The sequence below is a fragment of the Pectinophora gossypiella genome, chromosome 2, assembly GCF_024362695.1.
Source record: "Pectinophora gossypiella chromosome 2, ilPecGoss1.1, whole genome shotgun sequence".
NCBI classification, from domain to species: Eukaryota; Metazoa; Arthropoda; class Insecta; order Lepidoptera; family Gelechiidae; genus Pectinophora; species Pectinophora gossypiella.
Genome location: NC_065405.1, coordinates 7883148 through 7909344, shown reverse-complemented (window position 1 = coordinate 7909344; position 26197 = coordinate 7883148). Strand labels below are relative to the sequence as shown.

General features: G+C 37.3%; 1 protein-coding gene across 1 annotated transcript; it reads right to left on the bottom strand.

Annotated features, from left to right (window-relative positions):
* LOC126374590 (lachesin-like) lies at positions 1-25186 on the bottom strand. Its single transcript, XM_050021281.1, has 9 exons — positions 25025-25186; positions 17444-17552; positions 17251-17357; positions 16809-16994; positions 15174-15366; positions 14586-14714; positions 10428-10547; positions 2078-2248; positions 1-1348 (listed from the first exon to the last, which is right to left on the bottom strand). Exons 2-9 carry the CDS (start codon positions 17508-17510, stop codon positions 945-947), a joined length of 1377 nt encoding a protein of 458 aa, XP_049877238.1. The 5' UTR covers positions 17511-17552; positions 25025-25186; the 3' UTR covers positions 1-944.
* Positions 25187-26197: the final 1011 nt, after the last annotated feature.

The window sequence follows — 26197 nt, the reverse complement described above, 5'->3', positions numbered from 1 at the left end:
TCAAGTAGATAATATAATTATTGTTGTAGAAGGTATTCCTATTAAACAAAGTTGGCGTATAAGATAACAAAATAACTATCATAATAATAATTAATATTTACAGTTCGCTAATATTCCTATAGTTATAAATAGTTCTCATATACAACATCACAAATTATTCTATGGAATTGAATATCATACATTGAATCAGTAATTGTAAGAGAAACAGAAACTATATAGATAGTAATAATTACTGCCGTTCGGCATGAAATATCAGATATAACATGCGAATGCACTTGCGAGTAGTTCACACATAATTGAACAGGTTTAATGGAGTTTCAACACACATTTTCAGCGAAAGATCGACATGATTTGTCTGTCGTAAAAACGGGACTTAAGTTTGCTAAAAATATTTTTTGGAATACTAAGTACTTATACAGATTTAAACGGGTTGTTTACGCGTAAACATCGAAATGAAATGCACAAACCCGAGAAAATGTGTTTTCGGAGGTATGAAAGGTTAGAAGGTCCAATAGACAGTCGCTTCTGTAAGAACTGGACCTGATGTTCAGTTTAGGTAAACGGTTCCTGTGATAAACTTTATAGGTATGGGATGATGATGGTGAGTTGCGAACATACGTATAGATTTGTTTGCAACGAAATCTATTTGGTTAAAGCGTTATAAAGTGAACAAAGTAAACAGAAGGTGGGGTATGCGGGTCGTGTGTCGGTACGATTTTAGGTTATCCACGTCATCGGAACTCTCACATCAATATCAATTTACCGGTCGTTACACATGCTCTATTAATTACATTTACGAGCACTAGGTTCTGCATTATTATAATGTGATGACGGTCGCGATACACGCTCGCATATTCAGGAAATTGACCAAAACACCTACGGGTAATAATGTTTTAAATAACATTCGCTTCATAGAACTCAATTGTAACCTCTGTAGTACCTATCTACGTTAGGTTCGTTTCTATTAAACTATGTACAACGACGAGAACTACTATCATTAGGCTATATTCTATTTCGGAATACAATTTGTTACTACTGCTCTCTGAGAACTCACGTTCATCTATTTCGAATTTGTTGATTATTTTTCGAACTTTGTTAGTAAGTTTTTCTTTATCTATAGAGTTGGTTGATATGATACTGTTGGATCTGTTTCTGTCGAAGATGTTTTCTCGTGTGGTTGGTAAGTTCTGCGTTCGGTCTGGGAGGTCGGTGGTTTCCCGTTCATCTTCGTCGTCAGAGCTCTCTGCGGACCCAAACTGGTTGTCAGGCCCCTCTATCGGCGTGGAGTATTTGTAATCTTCTATTTTGTTTGCAGGACTTGTGTTGGTGACTGTCGGTCCTGGGATTTCTGTGAGAGTAGGAAAATCAAATTAAAGTTTCAATATAAACAGGGTGTTAGTGATATCGTAACGAATACTGAGGAGGGTGAATCAAACTATGATTCTGAGTTAATATCAGGTGGAATTTTCCGTCGCAAATTTTATATATTTTTTTATTATTTTCAATTCTATAATTTTGCGATGGAAAATTCTACTTGATATAACTCTGAATAATCAGCTGAATCATCCCTCTTAGTGCCTATTCGTTACGATGTCACTTACACCATACAAGTTAATATAGGTAGCCATACAAGTAGGTATGGATGTTAGTGACAGCGTAATAAATACTGAGGGGGATGATTCAGACCATGATTCTGAGTAGATATCAAGTGGAATTTTCTGTCGGAAAATTCATTATTATTTTAGAGTTTTTTAAATTAATTTCAGTTCCATACTTTTGCGACGGAAAATTCTACTTGATATCAACTCATAATCATGGTCTGAATCATTTCTCAAAGTTTTCGTTACGATGTCACTAATACCCTGCATATACCTAAGGCGTAAATTTAAAAAATAGTTTTAAAATGTTGAGCATTTAAAAGTTATCGATAACAGTTCTTATTGCCGATTATTGCCTTTGTTTGTTCCTTTTACCTTTTGATATCATTCAAATCTTAAATATTGTTATAAATGATCAAACACTATTCTTGAATGTGCTAATTATGTAAAGTAGTTAAATTCAGCGATATGTTACTTACCATACAATCGTATGACGCTGTCGACTTCTCCAAGCGAGTTCTTAGCGACGCAACGGTAGCCCCCGACGTCGGCGGCCGTCAGCCTACGTACAGTCAGCACCATACGGCTCTCGAACGAGCTGACCATTGTGTTGATCACCTCGTACTTGTTGGATGATATCACCATCTCATCTGTTGAAAGTTAAACCATGTTAATAAGATAATGTAAAACGAACTTCTTAATTATTATCGCTATCGGCACAATTCGAGTAGTTCTGCCCATGGCATGGCATATTCTTTGGGGTGTCCACCTTCTCTCCTATTTCTATGTTGAAAAAATAAGAATAAACGCATCTTATTTCACCGCCCCACCATCTGACAACATAACAAAGTATTTTAGCCGACTCACAATATTTATCCCTACAGGATAAACGACATTTTTCAATAGAAGCCAAAGCGTCGACATTTCCTGGTGTCCCGCCTTGTACCGTGTAACAATCCTTCCATCGAGAACGTCGTTCGCCGCCGAGCTACCTTAAGCTTCAGTCTGTTGTTCGCGAATGATAAAGCGACTAGCTTTCTTACCGAAACGCTTGTTCACAAAACAGACTGGCTATATCGCCCCCGCAGTCCATTCTCAGAGTTCGCGCACGTAGACAAGCTTTAATTTTGTCATCAAGGCTAAACTGCTTTTACTTTCGAACTTGGTTAAAAGCGCATTAATTTAAAGCGCTGACAAGAAACTTTACAAGGAAGCGATAACACCAGTAACGCCTTTTCTAATCTTAATTTCGATCGAAACTTCGGTTTGTTTACTCTCCTGTGTATTGCGAGTTTACGACGTGCTAGATGGCCTTCGATGAAATTAGTTCTTCAAAGCTGAGAATATTTCATTATAGTAAGAAATTTCATCTCAATTAATGTCTAAAATAACAGTGTAACACTCTTAATTACGCTCGAGTGAGGCCTGCTTAATTAACACTTACATGTCAGAGGGGCTAACATAGATTGATGACAAACGAAAATGACGATCCGGTGGTGTGCACCCTTTGGTTGGTGTCGGCAGTGGGCGAAAGCGCGAGTCACTGCGAGCAAGTTGCCACCAAACAAAGGCCGTGATCGACGGCCACAATACACGACTCGCTCACATCGCTGCAAAACAACTGCGACCTTAATGCGTTTTAATAATTAACGCTCCATGTTTTACCAAAAACACAATATCTTTTGAAGCTGTTTTTGTTTCGATTTGTAGTTTATCACCAGCAAACTAAATAACAAGAATGCATGTCTATGATAAGACATTGTTTGTTATTAATATAAAATTGAGCTTTTAGAGGGATACTTAGCGATAAATTTTAATGTGATTTTGGAACAAATTGTTTCACAGACGCGTCCACTTATGACATAGAATATACATAAGTAATAATCTTCATCGCTATAGATTGATATTACAAAGGAAATCGCCGACGTAGTATCCTTTCCTGAGTGGTTCGTATTTCGCAATAGACGCAGAGCTAGATAACCGGGAGATATGTGGAGGAGTAACAAGGCGCGCGGTATCGGCCATTCGACAGGAATTATTATGACTGTTAGTGTGCTCCCAGCGGTTTTCAGTAGCGTTGTAAACTGCCAGCGTAATGGACCCCAACAAACAAAGCTCTCGCTTTGCCTGTTTAAAGCATAATTCCACGTAACACTAGACCACTCCACATGTAATCTAAGCTAAAAGTTGCTCTTTACGACTAGCACTCCAAAGATCACTGTGCGCTTGAGACATTCTCGAAAAAAGCCCTCATTCGTTATCCGACCAAATTGTTCTCTTAAAATAATGCGTTACACTTGACTGAGTAGATCTCTTGATGCTCTAACCTTTTACACTAAAGCGTAAAACGACTCATTCATTTTGTCCCCAAAAATCTTTATCTCGAACTAAAGATTAGTGGGTGAATTTTAGTTCGTAAAGGATTAACAGGCCTCATACTAAATTACACTACGTCTGTACCATTCCCTGACATGTGCAAAATATATGTGGAACTTAAAAATTCCTAGAACTCAAAACCCAGTTCCATTGAAAATTAACCCGTAAATTTCAAGCGACAACTGCCGCGTGGAAGTTTCCGAAACCGCCGACGGCTGTGCGCGGGGCGGGGAACAGCTCGAAACGCTCCATCCAGCTCATTACAGCTCGTTTTCTGACTAGCACTGGATGGAACAGCTGTTCGTTCTAGACCGTCAGATTTATCACTGCAGCTAACTTCTTGCTTTATTCCAATACAATGCAATTACTTCGGACTCGACGCTAACTGCAAAGTAAAAATGCAGCTAGTCTATTCTTTTATTTAGCAAATAAAGCGTAAGCAATGGTACCGTTACGTCATTTCGATATTTAATGTTTTTTTTTAACAAATGCAACATAAGCTGAAGATATTGTCATTCTTCGTGAATACGTAAGTATGATTTGGAGCCGCTACGTTATGCGCACAGATTTTCTTGACATGTACAATAATACGTTGGTTATGAGACCAGCGAACAGAGGGAAAAATGTATTATTTTATTATATAAACTTACTTCGCCTTGTTCTACTCGGGGATAGGTATTAATGGATATTTCAGTGGGTATATAACTGAGTTTTATTATGATTCCCGGGTGGTAATGTTTCTACTTTTCAATGTTATTGGAGCACATTTGGTTTTATACGTCGGGATTACGAGCTGAGGTTCGCGTGACGAATTCGGTTATTGAACTGCAAACTAGAAAATTCATATAACGACTACAATATTTGACTCCGATACCGACCCCGCCGGCTGGTCAACGTTTTCCGTCCTACTAGGATCGATTAATGTTAATATTAATGTTAATGTGTGTATATTTTAATGTTGTAAGTATATGTGTGTCGTAGATTTTACCTAAATAAACTGTTTTTATTATTATTAATTATTTATATTTCAAATATACTCGTAATCCTCTCAGACGACGCCTTGAGTCCAGGTTCGGGCCCTACTGGACACCCCTCAGACATATTGTTTTAAATTTTGTACCGGGTGAGAGCCCTCCCATTTCCCATTTGTCCTGCCAAGTAGCTAATGCCATCTGCGACAAATCTACAATAACTCATGTGAAAAAAAAACTGAAATATTGTTATAGGCACATAAATTACTTATGTACATTTATTTTTAGCTGCAACGTAGGGAGATGTCTGTTTGAATATAGAACCTGTCGTATGCAACTGAAACAAAAGTTAAAAACGATTTATGTAATGTGCACATTTCACTTTCTTGGTATTTCCTGCGAAAATTCCCAGAGACGCATGGGGAAGATGGAAACCTCACCTCATACGTGGCAATATGAATAAAATATGGATTCATCAGTTGAATAAACGAACATTTCGTGCTCGTACAACTTTGTATTCGCATAAGGTGTGGAATGAGCATTTGCGTCTCCGACTATTATATGAAGAATGTCATCGCTTTCGAAAAATCATACATTTTTTATCAAATTAAGCAAATAAAATATAATATTATGCATCTATTCAGTTTTTATTGGGAAAATGTGTGTAGCAATACTAAAATCCTATGTAGTAAAAGGGTGGAAGATATAAACTGCGAAGGAGGAGATGAACAACCTAAAAATAAATTTTGATTTTACGAGTTGTACGTTCTCTAGAGTTTAGAGCTAGAAAATGGTATTTTGAACAGCGGAGAATACTAAAGCTGCAATTTATCCGCCGTTTCCATTATTTTCTTTCATTGAGTTTGTAGGTTTACTTAATAGTGAATAGTTCATGCGCAATTTGACAACATAAAAAGACTAACCAGATTGTTCGCATAATTATCTTTAAGTAACTACGTACCAAATATTGAAGACTGTTTTAAAACGAATGCTTTGACAGATATGTCATTTCAAACTTTGACATAATTTATATCCCATTACATGATATAAGTATTAGCTCTTCGAGGATGACGTGAACTGACGAATGTTACCTTGCGTGGATTATCTGGACCCCGAGCGAGTTCATTATGCTCCCAAATATATTTTAAAGTATTTAACGTGTACCTAGGCTAAATCATTTACCTATCAATATTATGTTTCGTCAATGGTAACTAACAAGACACATACAGGAATTTCAAAACAAAGTAGGTGTACAGCCACAACTGTACTCAAACTGCAATTGTAATAATTCTTGTTTATTAACATGGAGTTGGTTTAACAAACGGAGTGTTGCAGCGATGGAGTCAGAGCGGACGGTTGTTTGAACAGAAACTTGGTGAATCAAACGTCCAGCATCAGATGTAAGAACTGCTTGCTTTAATTGCCCTCATTTGTAGGCATAAAGGCGACTCATTAACGTAGGTTGTATTTTATGATGAAACAAGATAGGTTCTCTTCAACACCTGCCTGAGTAGCGAAATCTTGAGTATATGTTCTGTAAAGCTCTATAACAATGCTTCCCGTAGTCGAGGCATGATATCTTATGGCAAGCACTTGGGCATAAAGCAGGTGTCAAACCAACCTGGTTACTGTTTAATTTATTTTTTTCTAGGTTACTCGTTACAAGAGTCAGGGGCCTTTGGCGGGTGAGTGGTAACCTTGAAATCAGGATTGATAAGGTCAGTAATTGATCTAACAACCCACACAAGAGAAAAATATGTTTCTATCGTGTGGGTTATGAGGTGGATTACCAACCTCATCAAATCTGGTGTCAGGGTTACTATTGAGCCGCCAAAGGCCACTGACATGACTCATGTAACGACTATGTACATACACCAGTAAAGAGTAACCGGAACAAACGGCTTAACGTGCCTTCTGAAGCACAGATCGTCTTACTTTCGGACAATCAGGTGATTAGACTGTAATCTCCTAACCAAACTAGGGATCACAAAGTGATTTTTGTGATATATCCCCACCGGGATTCGAATCCAGGACCTCCGGATCGTGAGCTCAACGCTCAACCACTAGACCATGGAGGCCGTTAGAAGAATATTAATAATGATAAATCAACATAAGCAACTATGTCCTCCAATAGCGCCCTTATATTTCCGTAAACTTGTGTTAATGCAATGACTGTATCAAATCATATGTTATTATCATAATTAAACACATAATAACGGGTTCTTACCGCGTTTAAAGCAGGGATATGAAACTCCCGGTAAACGCGGTAAGAACCCGTTATTATGTGTTAATTTGTATCAAATCTGTTGCTTAGTTTGTTATGAAAGAGATGTTATAGCAAGCGAACTGTTGTGGAAACAGTCAGAGCGGCTGGTTGTTTGAGTGGAAACTTGGAGAATCAAACGCCGACCAGTGTCGGAATGTTTGGACTGCTCGCTAAACTTGCACAGCGTCATGTAAGTAAACTAGTCGGTATTTTGATTTGCACTGATACAAACAGTCTAGACTTTGAGTCTCAAACCGAGCAATTGTTTGCACAAACAACCATAATTGTTAAAAAAAACAAAAACCCTATGGAATATGCTGTGGTAAGCAAACTCTTAGGTCAGATTTGCATTCGACCACGGCTATTTTCAAACATCACTCACTATTCGGAAGAATTTCAGAAAATATATGTCGTAACAGTGGGGGGGGTGTCGTAACATCATCATCAGAATGGAGGGTGGGCGTTAGAAGACAATAATGGCCGTCATCAGTATCACAATCATTTTATTTACTTCCACATAGTTTTTGTATCACGATTAAATAAAGTCACAGCATAAGGTACACACTCACGGCAACGTCACGGTATTCGTAACGGTTACACAGTCTCTCGTTACCTAGCGCGCATAAGGACGTTAGCGCGAAGGGGCCCTCCACCACCCATGGTTCCTATATTCAGACCGAATCATCGGGACATGTGAACGTACTTGCTAGGCGCTCTTTTCCGATCACACTTTCTTGACGTCCCTATAGGTGAGCGACTATAGCACTCCACGTTCCGATCGTAATTATTCGACACGTCCGCTCAAGACGATGGTTCGCGGTAGACTGCCAGACTAGAACGGCAGTACACGTCCGCTCGACACGACGACTCTGTAGTGACTCCCTCGACTTCACGCAGCTCTGGCCGTACGCCACCTTTCGTCGGAGCGTTGCAACTTCATAACGGAAGTGATGTAACTTCATTTTATTTTCCGATTTGATCAATTTCTCTTCTTAATTCATAACTAACGCCGACATATATATATTTTCTTGTTTCATACTTTTTAGGCTGTGATTTTTCAGTAATCGGATTTTTGTTTTAAAACTTTCAGTTTTATTAAATTTGTATTATTTTAGGTATTCATTTATTAAGATAACATGCTTCCGATACGTCTGCAAGATTTAGAAAAAAATCTATCTGGAACATGTCTAAGCAGTTATATTATAAATTCAACATAATGATCTAGTAAATACAAGCAAATCCGCAATTAAAAGCTGATAAATATTCGTATTTAAAGTGTGCAAATTAAGCCCTTGTATTTGTTACCCAACACAATAGTATTATTTTTTTTTCATCTCGAGTTTATGTCTTCTAGAGGACGCCACATTGAATTTAGCGAGACGTCACATCGCCTATAACCACCGAATAAAAAGACGTTTCTAGTGACACTTCATTTGTTAAATTCTGACAGGTGGTTTAGAAGTTAGTTTAGAACAGACGTGCATACACACATACATACATAGCGGCCAAACACGCAACCCTCATTTTTTCTTCGCTGCAGTCGGGTAAAAAAATACATCATTAATGTTAGCGAATTTACAGCGTGTTAAACAGCAATTAATTTTGTTGAGATTTCGAAGACATTCATTTCACATTACCAAGACCAAGACTAATATGAGGTAATAACCTCATTTAATTTAAGTACATATAAATTTGGTAAGATATCAAATATTTATCTCTTCGGCAGTAACAATAAGATAAAAGTTACAATTACTAGAAAAAATATAAGGAAAATCACCTTTCGTTAGTAGCTGAGGCGGCAATATCGTACATTCAAGGATATAAATTACAAAAGCATTGTCGGCTTCCCTAGCGCCACACCACGCCACGCCACGTCCACTCAGATGGAACTAACACGCATTGTCTTTCACTACAATAGGTCACTTTCCTTAAGAATAACCCGACGCACTCGTAAATTAAAACTTAATATCTCATTACTTGCAAGCTCTCCGCCCACAGTTCTCGGAGCCAAAAAACTATGCCAATTTCAAACAGCGCTGCCGCCAGAATTTGTTTCACTGGAAAATTTGAACTAAAAATTCATGAAATGAAAGTCTTGAGTCTTGACTCTATTATTTATGCGGTTACGCCTTCTTACGTTTAATGGTATGGTAACAAACGGGAACTGGAATTTAAATGTCTGTGTTGGATAAACTGCACATACAAATGTCAAATCTCAAATTGGTAGAAAAATGCCAGCGAAAAGACGCAGTGGTGTTGATGTTGATAGAAGTGATCATACTTAACACCAAATTCTAAGTAGGTAAGTAGATATATTTAATCAACAACAAAAGTGAGTTAACAACAATCCAATTTACTGCCCACTAAAAATATTATAATTTTAATCCGATATTCCGTTTTGAGGATCTATGTATAAATATAAAATTTCTTAATCAGAAAATACCGTGATTGCCGAGGTACAGTTTCAAGTAATTCTAGTCCAAATTGCTTTACAGTTGCGATTAAGGCTCGGGCTCATTCTCCCGTTGTCATGGCAACTGGCTAGAGGCTCCCATGGGAACTGGAACTAGCGTGACTTAACGATGGACACGAGCTCTTAAGTGACACTCCAAAGTGCTGGACAAAATTAGAACAGCTATACAGGGTGTTAGTGACATCGTAACGAAAACTGAGGGGGATGATTCAGACCATGATTCTGAGTTAATATCTAGTGGAATTTTCCGTCGCAAAATTCATGATTTCTTTTTAGTTTTTTTAATTATTTTCAATTCTATTCTTTTGCGATGGAAAATTACACTTGATCTTAACTCTGAATCATCCCTCAAAGTTTTCGTTACGATGTCAGTAACACCCTGTATAGGCGACAGAATTATTGTACAACATCTAAGATATGAATGTCTTAGGGAGTGGGGTCATATTTTTCTGTAAGAGTGAACCTATAAAAAAACCTTGTAATTTTTGCAGTAATTTTGTTTTTTAACCCCAAACAAACAACACCTGCACACGGTGGAGTGGAATAGAGCGTGGTGGAGTTACGTTCCATACCCCCTCCACTTGATTGAGAGGGGGCGATTGCCCAGCAGTAGGACGTAACAGGCTATTTATGTTATGTTTGTGTGTGTTTTAGTGTGTGATAGTCTCAGTTCTGTAAAAATCGGACCAATCAATCGAAACGAAACGAAACTAGAGAGATAGTTAATGGTGAAGCATACTCACTGGAATCTCTCACCCAGTAGTTGATGGACTTGGGCGAGGACTCGACATAGCACTCGAGGGTGACGTCGGTGCCCAGCGGCGCTCCCACCAGCTGGTTCGGCACTTGGATCACTGGGTGGACTGCACACACCAAAATATCATTATTTAAGGGCTATTAGAAACGATCTGCATTTGAACTACCAGCCATCAGCAAAATTACAGATCAGATACAGTTTTTGTGCGGTTGGTATAACTGCATCAAAATTACAAACCGTGCAGTTCGTTTGCAGTTGACATACAGTTCTATCGACAGTCGGTTTGTAGTTTTGTTGCAGTTATATCAACCTAACAGTTACTGCATCCAAACTATTATGTAAGTAAATAATAGCCCTTAGTATTCTTCTTTATCATACATATTGTCATCATTGATTTCGTGGTGATTGGTTTCGTTATCTGCGTGGGTTATCACAGTATAGCCACCGTGTATCTGATATCACAGAGGTAGGTATTTACTGTGATATCACTATGAGTAGAGTCACAATAAGGTAATTCATAGTAGTACCTACTTGCCTATTCATTTTGTATGATTTGTAATTAAAAGCTTACGAACTAATTTCATGAGTTGCTATACCTGCTACCTACAAATTGTTACATTAGTTTGAACAAACCAAACATACGTAAATTAGGAAAATATTTGTGAACCAAAAGCTGTAATGAGCTTTAGCTGGCGTTTCGGGACACTGGATAACTACGTATAGCTAACGCGGACAGATAATCCAGGACGAGTTTGTTGTTTTAACCGACTTTATACAAGAGGGAGTTGATGAACGTTTTATTTAATTTCTCACTGCCTAGACTGGACATTGTTTTGTTCGTCCATGCCATCAAGTGACCGTTTTAAATCCTGACTATATATCTACAAAGTCCAGTATAATATTTTCAGTTCTGTCGGTTGTGTATATAAATAAAAAAACCCCTAAAGGCCTGCTAATTTTTTAGTCTGACATTAAACCGGCAAAACGTTTGTTTGGGTTGACGCGCAGACACAAACAATTTCTGTCCCGAAAATAATTAAAAGCTACTACTCACTGACATTAAATAACACCATTAATAACAAGAAACCTCTGAAAGTTGCCGAGATAAACAACAATTACCACGAATTTGGCGAGACCCACTTCGCCTTCTAAATGAGTTGGTTCTCAACAAAAAAGAAAAGATTCCGCGGAAGAAATGTGTACACGAACTTTGATCTAGTTAGACTGAACTTTGTATTCCTATAAATTTGTTCTTACACATAAACAAATCGTTGGTTACTGCGGGATTATATTGTTTTTCATCGCGTTATATTATACACTAGCTTTTGCCCGCGACTTCGTCCGCGTGGCGTGTTATATAAGAGAGAGATCTTTGTGTGTGCGGGAGTGCATATCAAATTTCAAGCATCTAACTTATGCAGTTTAGATTTTTTCATACAATTTTTTTCCCAATAACTCCCATTTTTCAAAATACAGCCAAAAATAAACTTTATATTTACTAAGGTATGCATGCATGCTAGATTGAATCAATTGATTGAATTGATTTTTTTTTAATTGATTGTTCATTGAGTTTTAATTTTAATACACACTTCCTCTCTTCCCTTCAACGTTGCTGTGCCCTACAGGGTCCATGTTTTAGTTCCTATGCCTATGTAACACCCCATTGTACTACATGGAATGCAATAAATAATTTAATTGAATTGAATTGAAAACATCTATCTTACGCGGTTTCGATTTTTTCATACAAATGTTTTTTTCCCGCTAACTCCCGTTTCCGTGGGAATTTTGCAATATCCTGTTGCAACTAAGGCTTAAGTTAACTAAGGTACCTGCATGCCAAATTTCAAGCGTCTAACTTAAGCGGTTTAGATTTTTCATACAAAAGGATTTTCCCGCTAATTTCCGTTCCCGTGGGAATTCCGGGAATTCCTTTCTTAGTGCACCTCTACGGTACCTAAGCTATGTCCCTTCCAAATTTCAAATGCCTACATTTAGCCGTTCAGGCTATGCGTTGATATGTCAGTCACTGAGTCAGTCAGTTTCTCCTTTTATTTAGATTTGATTTTTTCATACAAATGTTTTTTCCCGCTAACTACCGTTCCCGTGGGAATTTTGTAATATCCTGTTGCAACTAAGCTTTAAGTTTACTAAAGTACCTGCATGCCAAATTTCAAACGTCTAACTTGAGTGGTTTAGATTTTTCATACAAAAGGATTTTCCCGCTAATTCCCGTTCCCGTGGGAATTTCGGGAATTCCTTTCTTAGTACACCTCTACGGTGTCTAAGGTACCTGCTTGCCAAATTTTAAACATCTTACTTGAATGGTTTAGATTTTTCATACAAAAGGATTTTCCCGTTAATTCCCGTTCCCGTGGGAATTTCGGGAATTCCTTTCTTAGTGCACCTCCACGGTACCTAAGGTACCTGCATGACAAATTTCAAACGTCTAACTTGAATGGTTTAGATTTTTCATACAAAAGGATTTTCCCGCTAATTCCCGTTCTCGTGAGAATTTCGGGAATTCCTTTCTTAGTGCACCTCCACGGTACCTAAGGTATCTGCATGCTAAATTTCAAATGTCTAACTTGAGTGGTTTAGATTTTTCATACAAAAGGTATTTCCCGCTAATTCCCGTTCCCGTGAGAATTTTGGGAATTCCTTTCTTAGTGCACCTCTACGGTACCTATGGTACCTGCATGCCAAATTTCAAACGTCTAACTTGAGTGGTTTAGATTTTTCATACAAAAGGATTTTCCCGCTAATTCCCGTTCCCGTGGGAATTTCGGGAATTCCTTTCTTAGTACACCTCTACGGTATCTAAGGTACCTGCATGACAAATTTCAAACATCTAACTTGAATGGTTTAGATTTTTCATACAAAAATATTTTTCCGCTAATTCCCGTTCCCGTAGGAATTTCGGGAATTCCTTTCTTAGTGCACCTCTACGTTATCTAAGGTACCTGCATGCCAAATTTCAAAAGTCTAACTTAAGTGGTTTAGATTTTTCATACAAAAGGATTTTCCCGCTAATTCCCGTTCCCGTAGGAATTTCGGGAATTCCTTTCTTAGTGCACCTCTACGGTATCTAAGGTACCTGCATGCCAAATTTCAAACGTCTAACTTGAGTGGTTTAGATTTTTCATACAAAAGGATTTCCCTTCACTACTCTGCTCCTATTGATTGTAGCGTGATGAAAAGTATACTATGACCTGTCCAGGAGTGTGAAGAATAATTGTACCAAGTTTCATTAAAATCCGTCCAGTAGTTTTTGTTTCTATAAGGAACATACAGACAGACAGACAGACAGACAGACAGACAGACAGACAGACAAAAATTTTACTGATTGCATTTTTGGCATCAGTATCGATCACTTATCACCCCCTGATAGTTATTTTGAAAAAATATTTAATGTACAGAATTGACCTCTCTACAGATTTATTATAAGTATAGATTTACTTACTTTAACTGCGATTTCAAATATTAAAATTTGGTGTATTTTTCATTCACATGATAATCCTTTATAAAAATACTTTACATCAAAGCCATAAGTACGTCAAATATGCCACTCTTATCATTATTCATAGTGCCCCGGTGTTACCCTTCTAAAAACGCGTGATAACTTGACGCTATCCCAACTAAGTATGAGAGCAAACAACTGGTTGTGTGATTGATTCTACAAATAACGCCAGAAACACAGAACGGCGAGGCTTCTTGTCTGCTAATTTGAATTCGTTGATTTAGTTCACGTTAGCTAACCAAATATACACTTTGGTAAACGTTTTGGTGTTGTATTTTATGTAGTACGAGTCTCCGTATTATTGCTAGGCATGCCAAAAGATTTAGCTCAATGTTTTGCTCGTTTGTATGTGGAACCACTAGATATTGAACCAACAAACTGTAATGAAAGAAAAATAGGCGACTTTAACAAAAATAGTCTATGAAGATCATTTTACAATATCAGGTTGTAAAATTATTCATTATAATTCCACAATTATAATATTGAGTATTCAACCTGTATCTTTAAAACCGAATATCAATTACTGAAACTTAGTAAAACAATTGAATTAACAGGAAAATCGAACCGAAACCGAAATTTCTTCAGAAAGTAGTAAAAATAAACTAGTAAATACAAAATATTACTTACAATGAACTTTAATCAAGATCCTCTTGCTTATAGAAGGGGGAACTCCGTTACTGGCGATGCAGAGGTACGCGCCCATGTCTGACCGTGATATCTTCGTGAGAGTCAGTACTTCCTCTTCATACATGGCAACTACGAACAATACATTAAATTCATTAAAAACTTATGAAAAAATTCAGAAAAAATCAAACCCGTGTATTGTACCCTGCAATAACCGATGATGCTCTGGTGATTGACTGATGGCCCATCAATATCAGAGTCCAAAGATAGTGCTATGCCATCAGCAGCAGTTCATTGCAAAACTTTTGCTGAACTTTGCATTATAATGTAAGTACGTAGTCGTTACATGAGCCACGTCAGGGGCCATTGGCGCCTCAGTAATAACTCTCACACCAGGGTTGATGAGGACCTCACAACCCATACGAGAGAAGGACTCAGATAAAAGGGAGAAGGAGAGTATGATATTGATGATAATGAGGAAAAATAATGAAAGCCTCAAATTAAAATACCTAATATTCAGGTCAGGGTACAATATCAATGGAATATATAGTTGATCCGCAAGAAGTCGATGTTTAGCTGATATTAGCTGACCTTTACTTTTATCGCCATTAGAATTTCTGATAACGATATCAGCTCCGTCTTCCCTCCGCCACATGACTCTTGGCACAGGCATCCCACGAGCCCTGCAGACGACCCTTGCTGTGCCACCTTCAGGCACCATCACGTCTCCTGACGTCTCCTCCATTATGAAGTCTGGTGGGATCACCACGTCAAGATAGCCCATCTGTTTGGGAAAAGGCATTAAAATATTTAGGAATTAATGTGACTTTTAAATAATAATTTACGTGTCCGTTTGGATTATTACGACTCAATTTTTTTTCTCTCTACAGCTTTTTTACTGTTTTGACTTAAAAAGCCCTAAGCTAGCTTAGTATTTGAATTGAATGTTTTATTTATAAACATCACTTTTCACTGTAAGTATATAAGTTTGACCACACCATGTCTCATATCGACACATTCAATTACGACCAATTGGCGTTCGTTGAAAGTGTGACGCGATTCAATTTTTGTTGCATTTCGTGAAGTGGAGTCATGGGGCGCGGACGGCCGTCGAAAACGGTGGTCTGTCGCCGGTGGCGATTTATGCCGTTATCAGGCCAGGGTATAAATTACAACGCGGCGCAATAATTTAGGAGCACCATGCACGAATCATTACCCGCTGCGTCCCTCCCGTTTCCCCGTTGCAGTTTAATTCACTTTATCTGCCCAATGTTTACTGTAATCGCAATTTAATTTTCGTTGATAGCTTCAGTTGATACATGTCACGAATTGTTTGGTTTGCTCGTTCTGTTGTTGGTGTTAGTATGCAGTTGCTTTATAGAAAACAATTTATTGCGGTTCATTTGGTAAAGACCTTGATGGTATATCGTTGGCGATCCATTATTGTAAATGTACTAATTGCTTCGCTATAGGTAAAATATATAATGAGAGAGTCAGCAACAAATTACTGGGCGAATCCTTACGCGAAACAAAAAATAATACTTCAACCATGTATGTTGGATGAAAAATCTGTTGTATAATAACACAGTCTGTATTGTGTGTAGATTAGTTTGTATATATTTGCAATTACTCCGGCGTCTATTCACAGTTACGTATTACACAGCATACCGCGTAGAAAATGATTTATATTGTAGACAGTACTTTTCCTATATTTCCGGGAACTGGAATATGGATTAAATAATAAGTTAGGCATTACTTTCTTTGCATGGCAAGTCATGTAAAGGAAAATGTTTATTTACCTATAAAATTACACTACTATTTTCTTATCTCCCCGAGCAAATAGTATAAATAGATTATCCATAATGACAACATACATACCTAGTATTTATTTCCATCAAAGGTGACTTACTGATAGAGCTCTGCTTTTTGGCAGTACTTAGATTTATAATTTTTTACGCGAATTAGCCACAAATAGTACATGACTCTGCTGGAGTGGACTATACGTACTTACCTAACTATCCATTGATTTCGTATGGATTTGACACATTGTCCTCAATCTTGAGCTCTAATAGATGAATTGGAGCGAAAATGGACCTTAGCGAAATCTAGTCGTCAATTATCTGTACCCGATCCCCAGTAGTTAATGGAGATAAATAAATCAGGTCGAAAGTGGATCCTTAGCAAACTCCAGACATCCCTTATTTCAGTCTATGAATAGAGACTTACCTGACTTTTCATCGGGTCGGTATTGATCTGACACATGTACTGTCCCCGGTCCTCTTCCTGAACGTTTCTAATGTGTAAATTCCATACGGTCTGTCCATTATGAGATACCCCAACTCTGTGGTTATTGGTAATTACATGGACATGAATTGCTTGGATCGCTTTAGTATCAGCTTTCACCCAGCCCACCTGTGAATTGAAAAATGTGGTCAAAATTTTGTATTTGTTTTGTTACATACACATTTTAGTAAATGTCCATAAGAATTGATGCTCTGTTTGTTTTCATATTTTGTCAGGCATACTAAGACACAGTAAATAATGTAAAATATATAACTAAGCGGTCTACGATAAGCGACATGTGAAAACAGACCATAAACCAAAACCCACTAAACTAGCAAGTTTTTCTCAGGGTGAGTCTGCGTGAATCGCTACATTTAAAACTTACCCTGTATCCGCCTAGATTCTGGACAAAACATCTAAAAGTTGCGTCTCTACCAATTGGTACTGTCAAGTTTGCTATAGGCTCGGCGAATTCTGGTTGAAACGCTTGACCTGCAAGAATTAGGTAATATTAGACTGTTATAGTTTAAAAAAATCATACTTGGTGTGATATAGAATTATATTTTGTACACACTTACCGGCTAGCTTGGAATCTAGACCTAACATGAATATGGCAAGTAAGTATATTGACCAACAAGGCTGCATAATGTGCTGATTTTACGCTATCCTTGAGACGTTCATGAAAATCTGAAAAAGTATTTGGGTTTTAGACACAATTATACTATAAATTGTAAATAAACATAAACTAATAATTTATAATAAATTATTAATAATATTAATATAGTGTATTTTAATTTTAGTTGTGCAGGTTAAATTGTATTTATAATAATTAACAACAAGCGCTATGCAGTGTCGTACCAATCGTAGTAGGACAGTAGGAATAAGTAAATATTTAATATTTTATGCTTTTATTTTATTAATATGAAAAGAAAACAGTTACCTAAGTATAAGTATAAAATGTTCCACAACGAGATACCATCTTAAAGCCATGTCAAGCCATATGTTCTGTTTTGTTACATAATAAGCAATAAAAATGCAAATAGGAGTGACGAAACAGCGTTAATCGTGCAATTTGATAATATTACTGCCAGATCCATTTTTTTTTTAGTAATTTGAGGTTATTGTAGATTCGCTTCGGATGGCGTTTGCTTCTTAACCGGATGAACAAGATACGATGAAGGCTCTTATGCCAGAAAACTATCTGAACTAAGACTGCAGATACGAATTTAAATATAAACTTTAAAATAAATTATATACTAAAACCTTCGTCTTAATTTCCTATATTAATTGGTGTAAACCGTATGAAAATACGTTCAATACTTATTGAGTCCATCGCAAACAAAAAAACAGACGCAGCAGGGGGACTCTGCTTATATTTACTGTAAAACAAAGTCCCTCCGCTGTATTTGAAACTTACAGTATTTGGAATCTCAAATCTTGTTCTACCAGTCTGGATAAACCTTAAGTGTATCTATCAGACTTATCGTACCCAAGCAGTAGATGCTACATACAGCAATATGCATGGGGAAGATTTATTGTACTGGGATTATGTCAGTTAGTAGGTAGTAAACAACAGGATTGTGGTTTGCTAAGGTGGTTGTTCACGTAATATCTACTAGCTACTTAATATAATGTGGTAGGTACGTAAAAGTACAGGAACTGCGCTTCCTTTACTTTTGGAGTATTTTTAATACAGATACTCATCATCAATTTAAGAGCCACGCTCTTGTCGGTGTAGCATTTTCCATTCCAGTCTATCAAAGGCCAATTCCTTGACTTCCCTATAAGACATGACGTTAACCTTTTCTTTAATCTGTTCCATGTAAGCTCTTCTTGGTCTTCCCCTTCCTCTCTTTCCAATACAGATACTATAGATTAAAAAAGTAATATGTTCAAGTAATAGGTATATTTTTGTTGCATATTTGTTACCTTCAAAATATAAATCATTCTTCAAGTAGAATGCGATCAAGACGAATTTAGAGAGATAGCCTCGGATTCAGAACTTTATCATGTGTGATAACTTCGATTACTTATAGGTTTTTTTTATGACTATGCTTTAAGCATTTTTAATAATTTACTTGTTTAATATTATTATATTTTCTATGCTTCGAGAAGAATGGAGAAATCAAAGGAAGGCCTTTGCCCAGCTATGGGTTCAAATAAGCTGGATAAGTTTAGAGATTACATGATTACTGACACAATATTTTAAGAGCATTGTAATACGCCATAAACAAACTAAATAATGTTAAGTACAGCAACACAAACATTGAAACTGTATCACCCCTCTATTACAACGTGTTTTATTAGGAGGCGTGAGTGCATGTGTGACACAACACATTGGAAAGCTATTCGGTCCCTTCCGCAAGACATTTTCGCGATTTGATCTGACAATAATGATTCCATGTTACGAGAACCTTTATCTACACGTTTTTATCGCGTCATCGTCAGTGCATGACTACTCGGGATATCGACCGCTGCTCGTTCTGTCAAGCATAGACATACTTATATGTCAATTTTCTAACATTTATTTCCTTCTGGGGTCTTTCCTCTTTTGAAAAGGAAGAGTGTATTTTCTATTATGTTTACACGGGCAGGCCTTTGTTAACTATGACAAGATCTAAATCAAATGTTGTTCGATTACTTATAAGTTTTCAACATTTTCTCTTTTATTAAAGTTATTAAGGTGAAAAAACCCTTTTGTTCTATATTCAAGATACTAATTTATATTATAATTACATTTTTTGAAATTCTTATATAAACCAATCATTTCCCTATTTATCCCGTTTTTCACAGGGTCCGCTTACCTAGCATGAAGATTAGATAGGTCCGGTTTTTTACAGAAGCGACTGCCTGTTTGACTATCTAACCGCGAACGTAAAACCAGCCCAGTAGGTACAGATTAGGTCACATACCTCAGAAACGCATTTCTTGGGTATCTCACGATGTTTTCCTTCACCGGTGAGCATGTGATAATCATTTATGATCTAAACATGAATTCTAAGAACGATTTCTTATCATATAAGTAATACAACTATTTGCAGTCTGCAAGGAACGCGTCATGTCCCGATTACGAATTTAAAATAAAATACTGATACTCGTCATAAGCTCCAAAGCTCCTTTTTACCAAGACACGTATGGACATAGCAATGACATCGATTCTAATGTTTAGAATAGCGATAAGGGAAGCGTCGGCAGAGTGGCGAACGGATGCGATCGCGCACCGGTAACTACTTTTCCGCACTTGAACGATAATGCTACAGAATTCGCACATACTCGCTCGGCCATAACACTCTATACTCCGACATATTGCGACTTGTAGCCGTTTCGGGAGTACTGCAAGTAAGGGATATGTGTTACCCTTAGTGGTGTAACCGTCAGAATATCCTAATATCTACATTTCTAAGTAGTTATTTACGTAGATACCCACTAAAAAGTTTTCGTTTTATACGACCCAAACTTCTTTCTTTATCATTCAACAATCATTATTTTCGTACAAGAAAACAATGAACGCCTGCTCTAAAGGTTTTGCGATTGACACACTATCTATCCCACAGAGGGTAACCCGGGCAGATAGGACTATGCATGTATTAGGGCGGTTACAGACCAACGACGATGGTGTAGACGACGTCGTCGACACAGGGCGACCGCGTCGTAGACATGGGGCGACTGCGTCGTCGACATGGAGCGTCAACATGCCGATGGCAACCGCTCAGTTGTGACGTAGGTGGTAGTTGTCATATAGTTACGGAGATAAGACGTGTTCTTGCTTTGGTTAAACAGTTACTGGGTACCTATTTATATATTTTTTTTGGAGAAGAATTGTTGCTTTTGCTGTTGTGTCTGTTGGCAACAGGTTTTCAAGTACAACAAAATACGTGATAATTACATAATATTTTTTAAACAAACCTACAATCCATACTATTATTATAAATGGGAAAGTGTGTGTATGTGTCTGTTTGTTTGTCCGTTTTTAACGTCAAAACGGAGTAGTTGAAGTGATGGAAAGTGACAGGGTACTTTTTGTCTCTTTCTAACCCCCACTTCCCTAAATGGGGGGTGGAATTTTGTATGGACCACCACACCATCGTCCCTCTTCTGTAAACGCACTTAGATTGCAACTCAAATTACATTTGTAGGTACTTGTACCTACTTACAATCTGAAAAAAATGTTACCCAAATGTGTTAAGTATGTGAAATTGACAGCCAGACAGATAGTAAATCCCTTAAACCACATATTGGTATGGATTATTTGGAAACTTTACTCTGTACACAGAATTCGTGTATTTACGGTGAAATTTTCAGTGAAGCTGCAAAAATGAACGAACCATTTAACATTCATTTAAATCTAATAAGCCTACATAAATTATAATCAGCTTTCCACCCGTGACACTGTCTGCGTGGGTTTATATAAAAATAAATTAAGAGATAAGTAAGAAGTTCTAAAAAAAGAAAAATTCAATTTCAATCATTTCGTTTTCGTCTTTATTTAATAATTAGCTGTTTTGTTATATTTTTTAATGTGTTTCAAAAAAACACATTAAAAATGATGACATTGATGTGGTTCATCATATCCATCTTTGGAATTCGTATCAACAGTGGCTGCAAGTTGTCTTTGATTACTTGTGGCTCTGCCCACCCCATTAGGGATTACGGGCGTGAGTTTATGTATGTATGTTTCAAAAAAAATATTTTATGTTTTATTTTATTTTTATATTTTAATGCTTTTTAAATGGAATTCCATAGTCTCTGCTTACCCCGGTGGGAAATAGGCGTGAGTTAATTGTATTTCTGTGAACAAACAAGACTTGACTATCAAATTCTGAATACATTGATAACTTGAAGCTATGAATAAGAATCCTTTTTTAACTGTTTATTATATAAGTATGTTTTTGTTTATATTTCTACGTACGTTACGAGAATCAATATAATGTTTGTTGACCGATCTATTCTAAAAGATAGACATCTTCTGAATGTATCACAAGTCCTAACTTCCTGCCTTAGCCTAGTGCGAGAGGGTGGTAACGACATTTTCCATTGCATTTGATGTCCATTGTCTTGGAGAGACCTGTCCTTTCCCGGGCTAACTTGTTGGAAACTTAGTTACTTTGCCGTCGGAAATTTCATACCGGCCCGGCAAACTGCGACCAGGCCTACGACCGACTAGATTTGTAGAACTAGATCTGTATTTAGAAGCCTGTATTGTGATTTTTCAAGGTAACATAACGTACATAAACAGCCTATACATATCCTATTGCCGGGCACAGGCCTCTCCTCAATCAACCGGAGAGGGTATGGCGCATACTCTGCCACGCTGCTCCACTGCGGGTTGCTGGAGGTGGGTGCCCTAGACCAACCATCTTTCAATCATCTTATGTTTCGGACAATCAAGTGACGCAAGCCTGCAATGTCGTTACCAAACAAAGGACAGTCCACAGAGTGATTTCGACTATGTCCGGACCTCCGGATCGTGAGCCCAATGCACTAACCACGGAGGTTGTTCTGTGTATTGTGACTTTTCAAGGTAAGCTAAGCTTTGTTTCTGGGCTAACAGAAAACTTGGTGAAGCGTGGGTACAATTCATCTTGCGATTAATGTACCTGTGACTAGCCCAATTGGGACTGTAGTCGCGATCTTTTGAGAAGAGGTCTAAACAGTGGGACGTATAAGACTGTTCACGTTTGTTTTTATCGATATAATATACTTAGTATACTTCCCAGCTCAGGGTTGGGAACAAAAATAACTTGTAATAATAAGTTGCGAAGCAGCCATGATCAAAGCCTGCCATAGACTGACTACCTGACTACCTTTACTGACTACAGTAAAATGTACAAAGGCATAAATCTGATAAAATTTATGTGAAGAATGTTCCCCAATAATCACCGAGGTCGAGGCGCTAACTTCTCAGGAAATAAATATTTGTTGAGCTATCAAACAACGTTGCCTGGTATGTGGTCTTATCACGACTCTTGTACTACATGGCTGGTCTATTACGCTCGTTTGTAAGTTTGAAATGAGAAAAAGTATTTATAAAAAGAAAAAAATCGAAATAATCAATATTTCCTAAAGTAGCGTATACATAATATAAACAGCTTATATTCGTCCCACTGCTGGGCACAGGTCTCTCCTCAATCAACCAGAGGGGGTATGCTCCCCTGCGTGTTGGTGGTGGTTTAATGGCTAATAATCGGTACCAAGGGTTTAACGTGTCCTCCGAAGCACGAAATCATCTTCCTTTTCCGGACAATCAGGTGATTCAACCCTACAAAGTCCTTAACAAACAAAGGACAGTCTCATAAAGTGATTTCGAGAATGACCCTAATCGGAATCAAACCCGTACCTCCACCTCGTGAGGCTAATGCTCTAACCACTAGATCACGGAGGCTGTGCTGGACATGAAATATTATAAATTAAAGAATCTCACAGAGCTTCGAGACTGTCCTCAAAATCATGTCATTGTGACAGTTCTCATATATAAAATAGAGACTTGAGCATGATCTTGAGGGCAGTGTCAGCTGAGATTCGTTTATTAATACCACCCTAAGTCTAAGTTAACGGTACCCCCGATTGCGAGACGGCACATAGATAATATGTTATACGTATCTACCTCTTGCGTGCTACCCGAGTGACAGTTGAGCCGAGCACAACAATAAAGTTCATGGCTGAGTTTTTATATCTATTCAAACTAATGTTTCGCCTAATAGAGATCCATTAAACCGAAGTGTATTATAAAATATGTAATAACATAATACTTGAAATAACTGCTATCGTGAATATTCAATTGCGCAAATGAAAACCTGAAATTGGAATTCGATGATATTCAGTCTGAAATAACATTTATTTTGCAAAGTAGTTATTATATTGAGGTTGAGTGCTTTTTATTTATATTTCATGATATAAAAATCCTACATACCTACGTCTCCTTTCATCAAATGCGTGTACGGAGCATATTCCACAACATTGATCCACTGCGGATTGGTGGTAATACGTAGACTATGTGTAGACTGAACGAAAGAAGAGAATTTACTACTTGGCCGCACTTATGCCTACTACAGACTTTCATTCCGGTGGGGAAATATCAAAAAAAAAAATACTTTGTGATCCCTAGTTTGGTTAGGCTGATCACCTGATTGTCCGAAAGTTAAATGATCCGTGCTTCAGAAGGCACGTTAAGCTGTTGGTCCCGGTGACTAGTTACTGGCGTAAATGAATAATCGTTACATGAGCCTTTGGAGGTCCAATAATAACCCTGACACCAGTGTTGATGAGGTTGGTACAGTTGGATAACGAAACATTATATACAAGTTCACAATTGTAAATATTGTTTAAACGATGGACTTTGTACATTCATACTCGGAAAAAAACCAACAAAACAAGCCAACGAGAGCGAGCATAGATTCTTATAATTTGCATCGCTACGTTGAACACGGGCATAGCTATATAACTCCTTTACATCAACTAACAAGGCAAACTTAGTTGGGAACTTTAGTTGGATATCTGTATTTTTGCGTCGAGTGTTGCTAGAAGAAAAATTTTAAAACCCCTCTGGCGTTCATGTATATTTTGTACTTCACGCGGCCTGTATTGCAGATGAAGTAGGACAGTTTTTTTTACTTTTTTCTTGAAAAGAGAAAATAACCTGTATTTTTACTTCTTTTAAACTGTTTATTGGTGTTTATTCGTGTATATTACGTAGTTATAGTACTTAACGTAATGTGTTAAACTGTTGGGTCCCTGGTATCTTCCACTTAATGAAGTTAAAGCGACCATAAGTAAATTAAATATAAGTAAGTAAAATTTTATTGTTAATAGAGAAATACAAAATATATTTTAAAATGTTTTGAAATATATTTCAGTGTGTGTAGATTACGCTATGAAAGGCTATGAAAAACTAAAGACTGATATTACAAGCCAGTTTTTGACTAAAACTCGGTCGCATTTTTATACACACGTCAATAAAGTAAAATTCTAAACCAAAAACGACTAGATCTACTTATTGGAAAAAATGATTTATACCGTGCATAAACAAACTAAAAACATAAATAAACTCAAAAAGTATCTACTGAACATAGTATAATTATAGGTACTTTTGATTTGCGTTTAACGAAAATCAAACTTCAGGCTGTTTATTGTATCATTAAACAAAAAAAATAGAGGTTTACCTTAGTAATAGTTGGACGATTGTTATCACCAAAACACGGCGGCCATTTTTTCATTTAATTAAAATATGTGTCCTTGGTAGAACAGGTATTCTAGAAGTTTTGTGTCGCGTGAGAAGTTTGCGGCCCCGCGGGAGCGCTCGACGCGGCGAGCGGACGTCTGGCTCGAACGACACACACTGAGCCGATTGTTCATTCAGCCCTCCATTCTGTCGTTATTCTTACGCAGATGTATCACGGACGCAGATATGAACCGCGGAATTTTGCGAGAATAACCCCATTTTTCTACTTAATAAACACTCCAGTTTATTACAGAGTTTCGTTTCGTATAATGGAGCGAATCACGAACTAACTCTAGCTGCTATTAAATAATCCTTAGATACAATATTACCTAATGAAGCCAAGAAACCTAGGAACCAAGCAATGAAACAAATGTCAAAGAAAATGCATCCTTTGAAGTGGTCGTTGTTTTTATTCAGTAATTTAAAAAAATCCTAGAAGTTAACAATGCGTTTGTAATAGGTTAAAGGCCTCGTTAAAGTATTTGTTTGATGTTATATTCATTAGATACCTTTTTTAATTTCATTAGAACAACACAGTCGTGCTGATATCTCCTGTAACAACGTTTTATAGTTGTCATCAATTTATCAATCCATCCTATCTACACCTAGTTTCAAAAGTGATTGTTAATAAGGTGCAAAATATGAAACATGATGTGAAGCTTCCGATTAATGCCATATAGCGCATTTTTGACTTTATTTGATGATTTCAGTGTTCGTAACAAGAATAGGTTACAGTAACGAACTCCAAAAAAGGATCTTTTACTTTTCCCGTTTGATTCCGTCCAGTTTCCATCATCTGTTATTTTGATTGTTAGTTCGACCCCATCACCCGAGTACCCGAGTGAATTTTGAATCAATAGGTTCGTGGTTGACATTAATCATGTTTACGTGATGATGAAAGTTGCTAACCCAGTAAATTCATACGTAGTTACACTCTCTCTGGCTCTTTTTCTTGAATTTGCGCTATAAAGATTCAGCAGTAGCCTAACTCCCTATTGATGTGCACCGACCTTTACCCAAAGAACTTTCGCTGCATAATAACGAATTGAAATCCAATTCCGTTGACGGCGAGCTACTTATGAAGCAACTAACTTAAGGAAATGAAGACAGAATA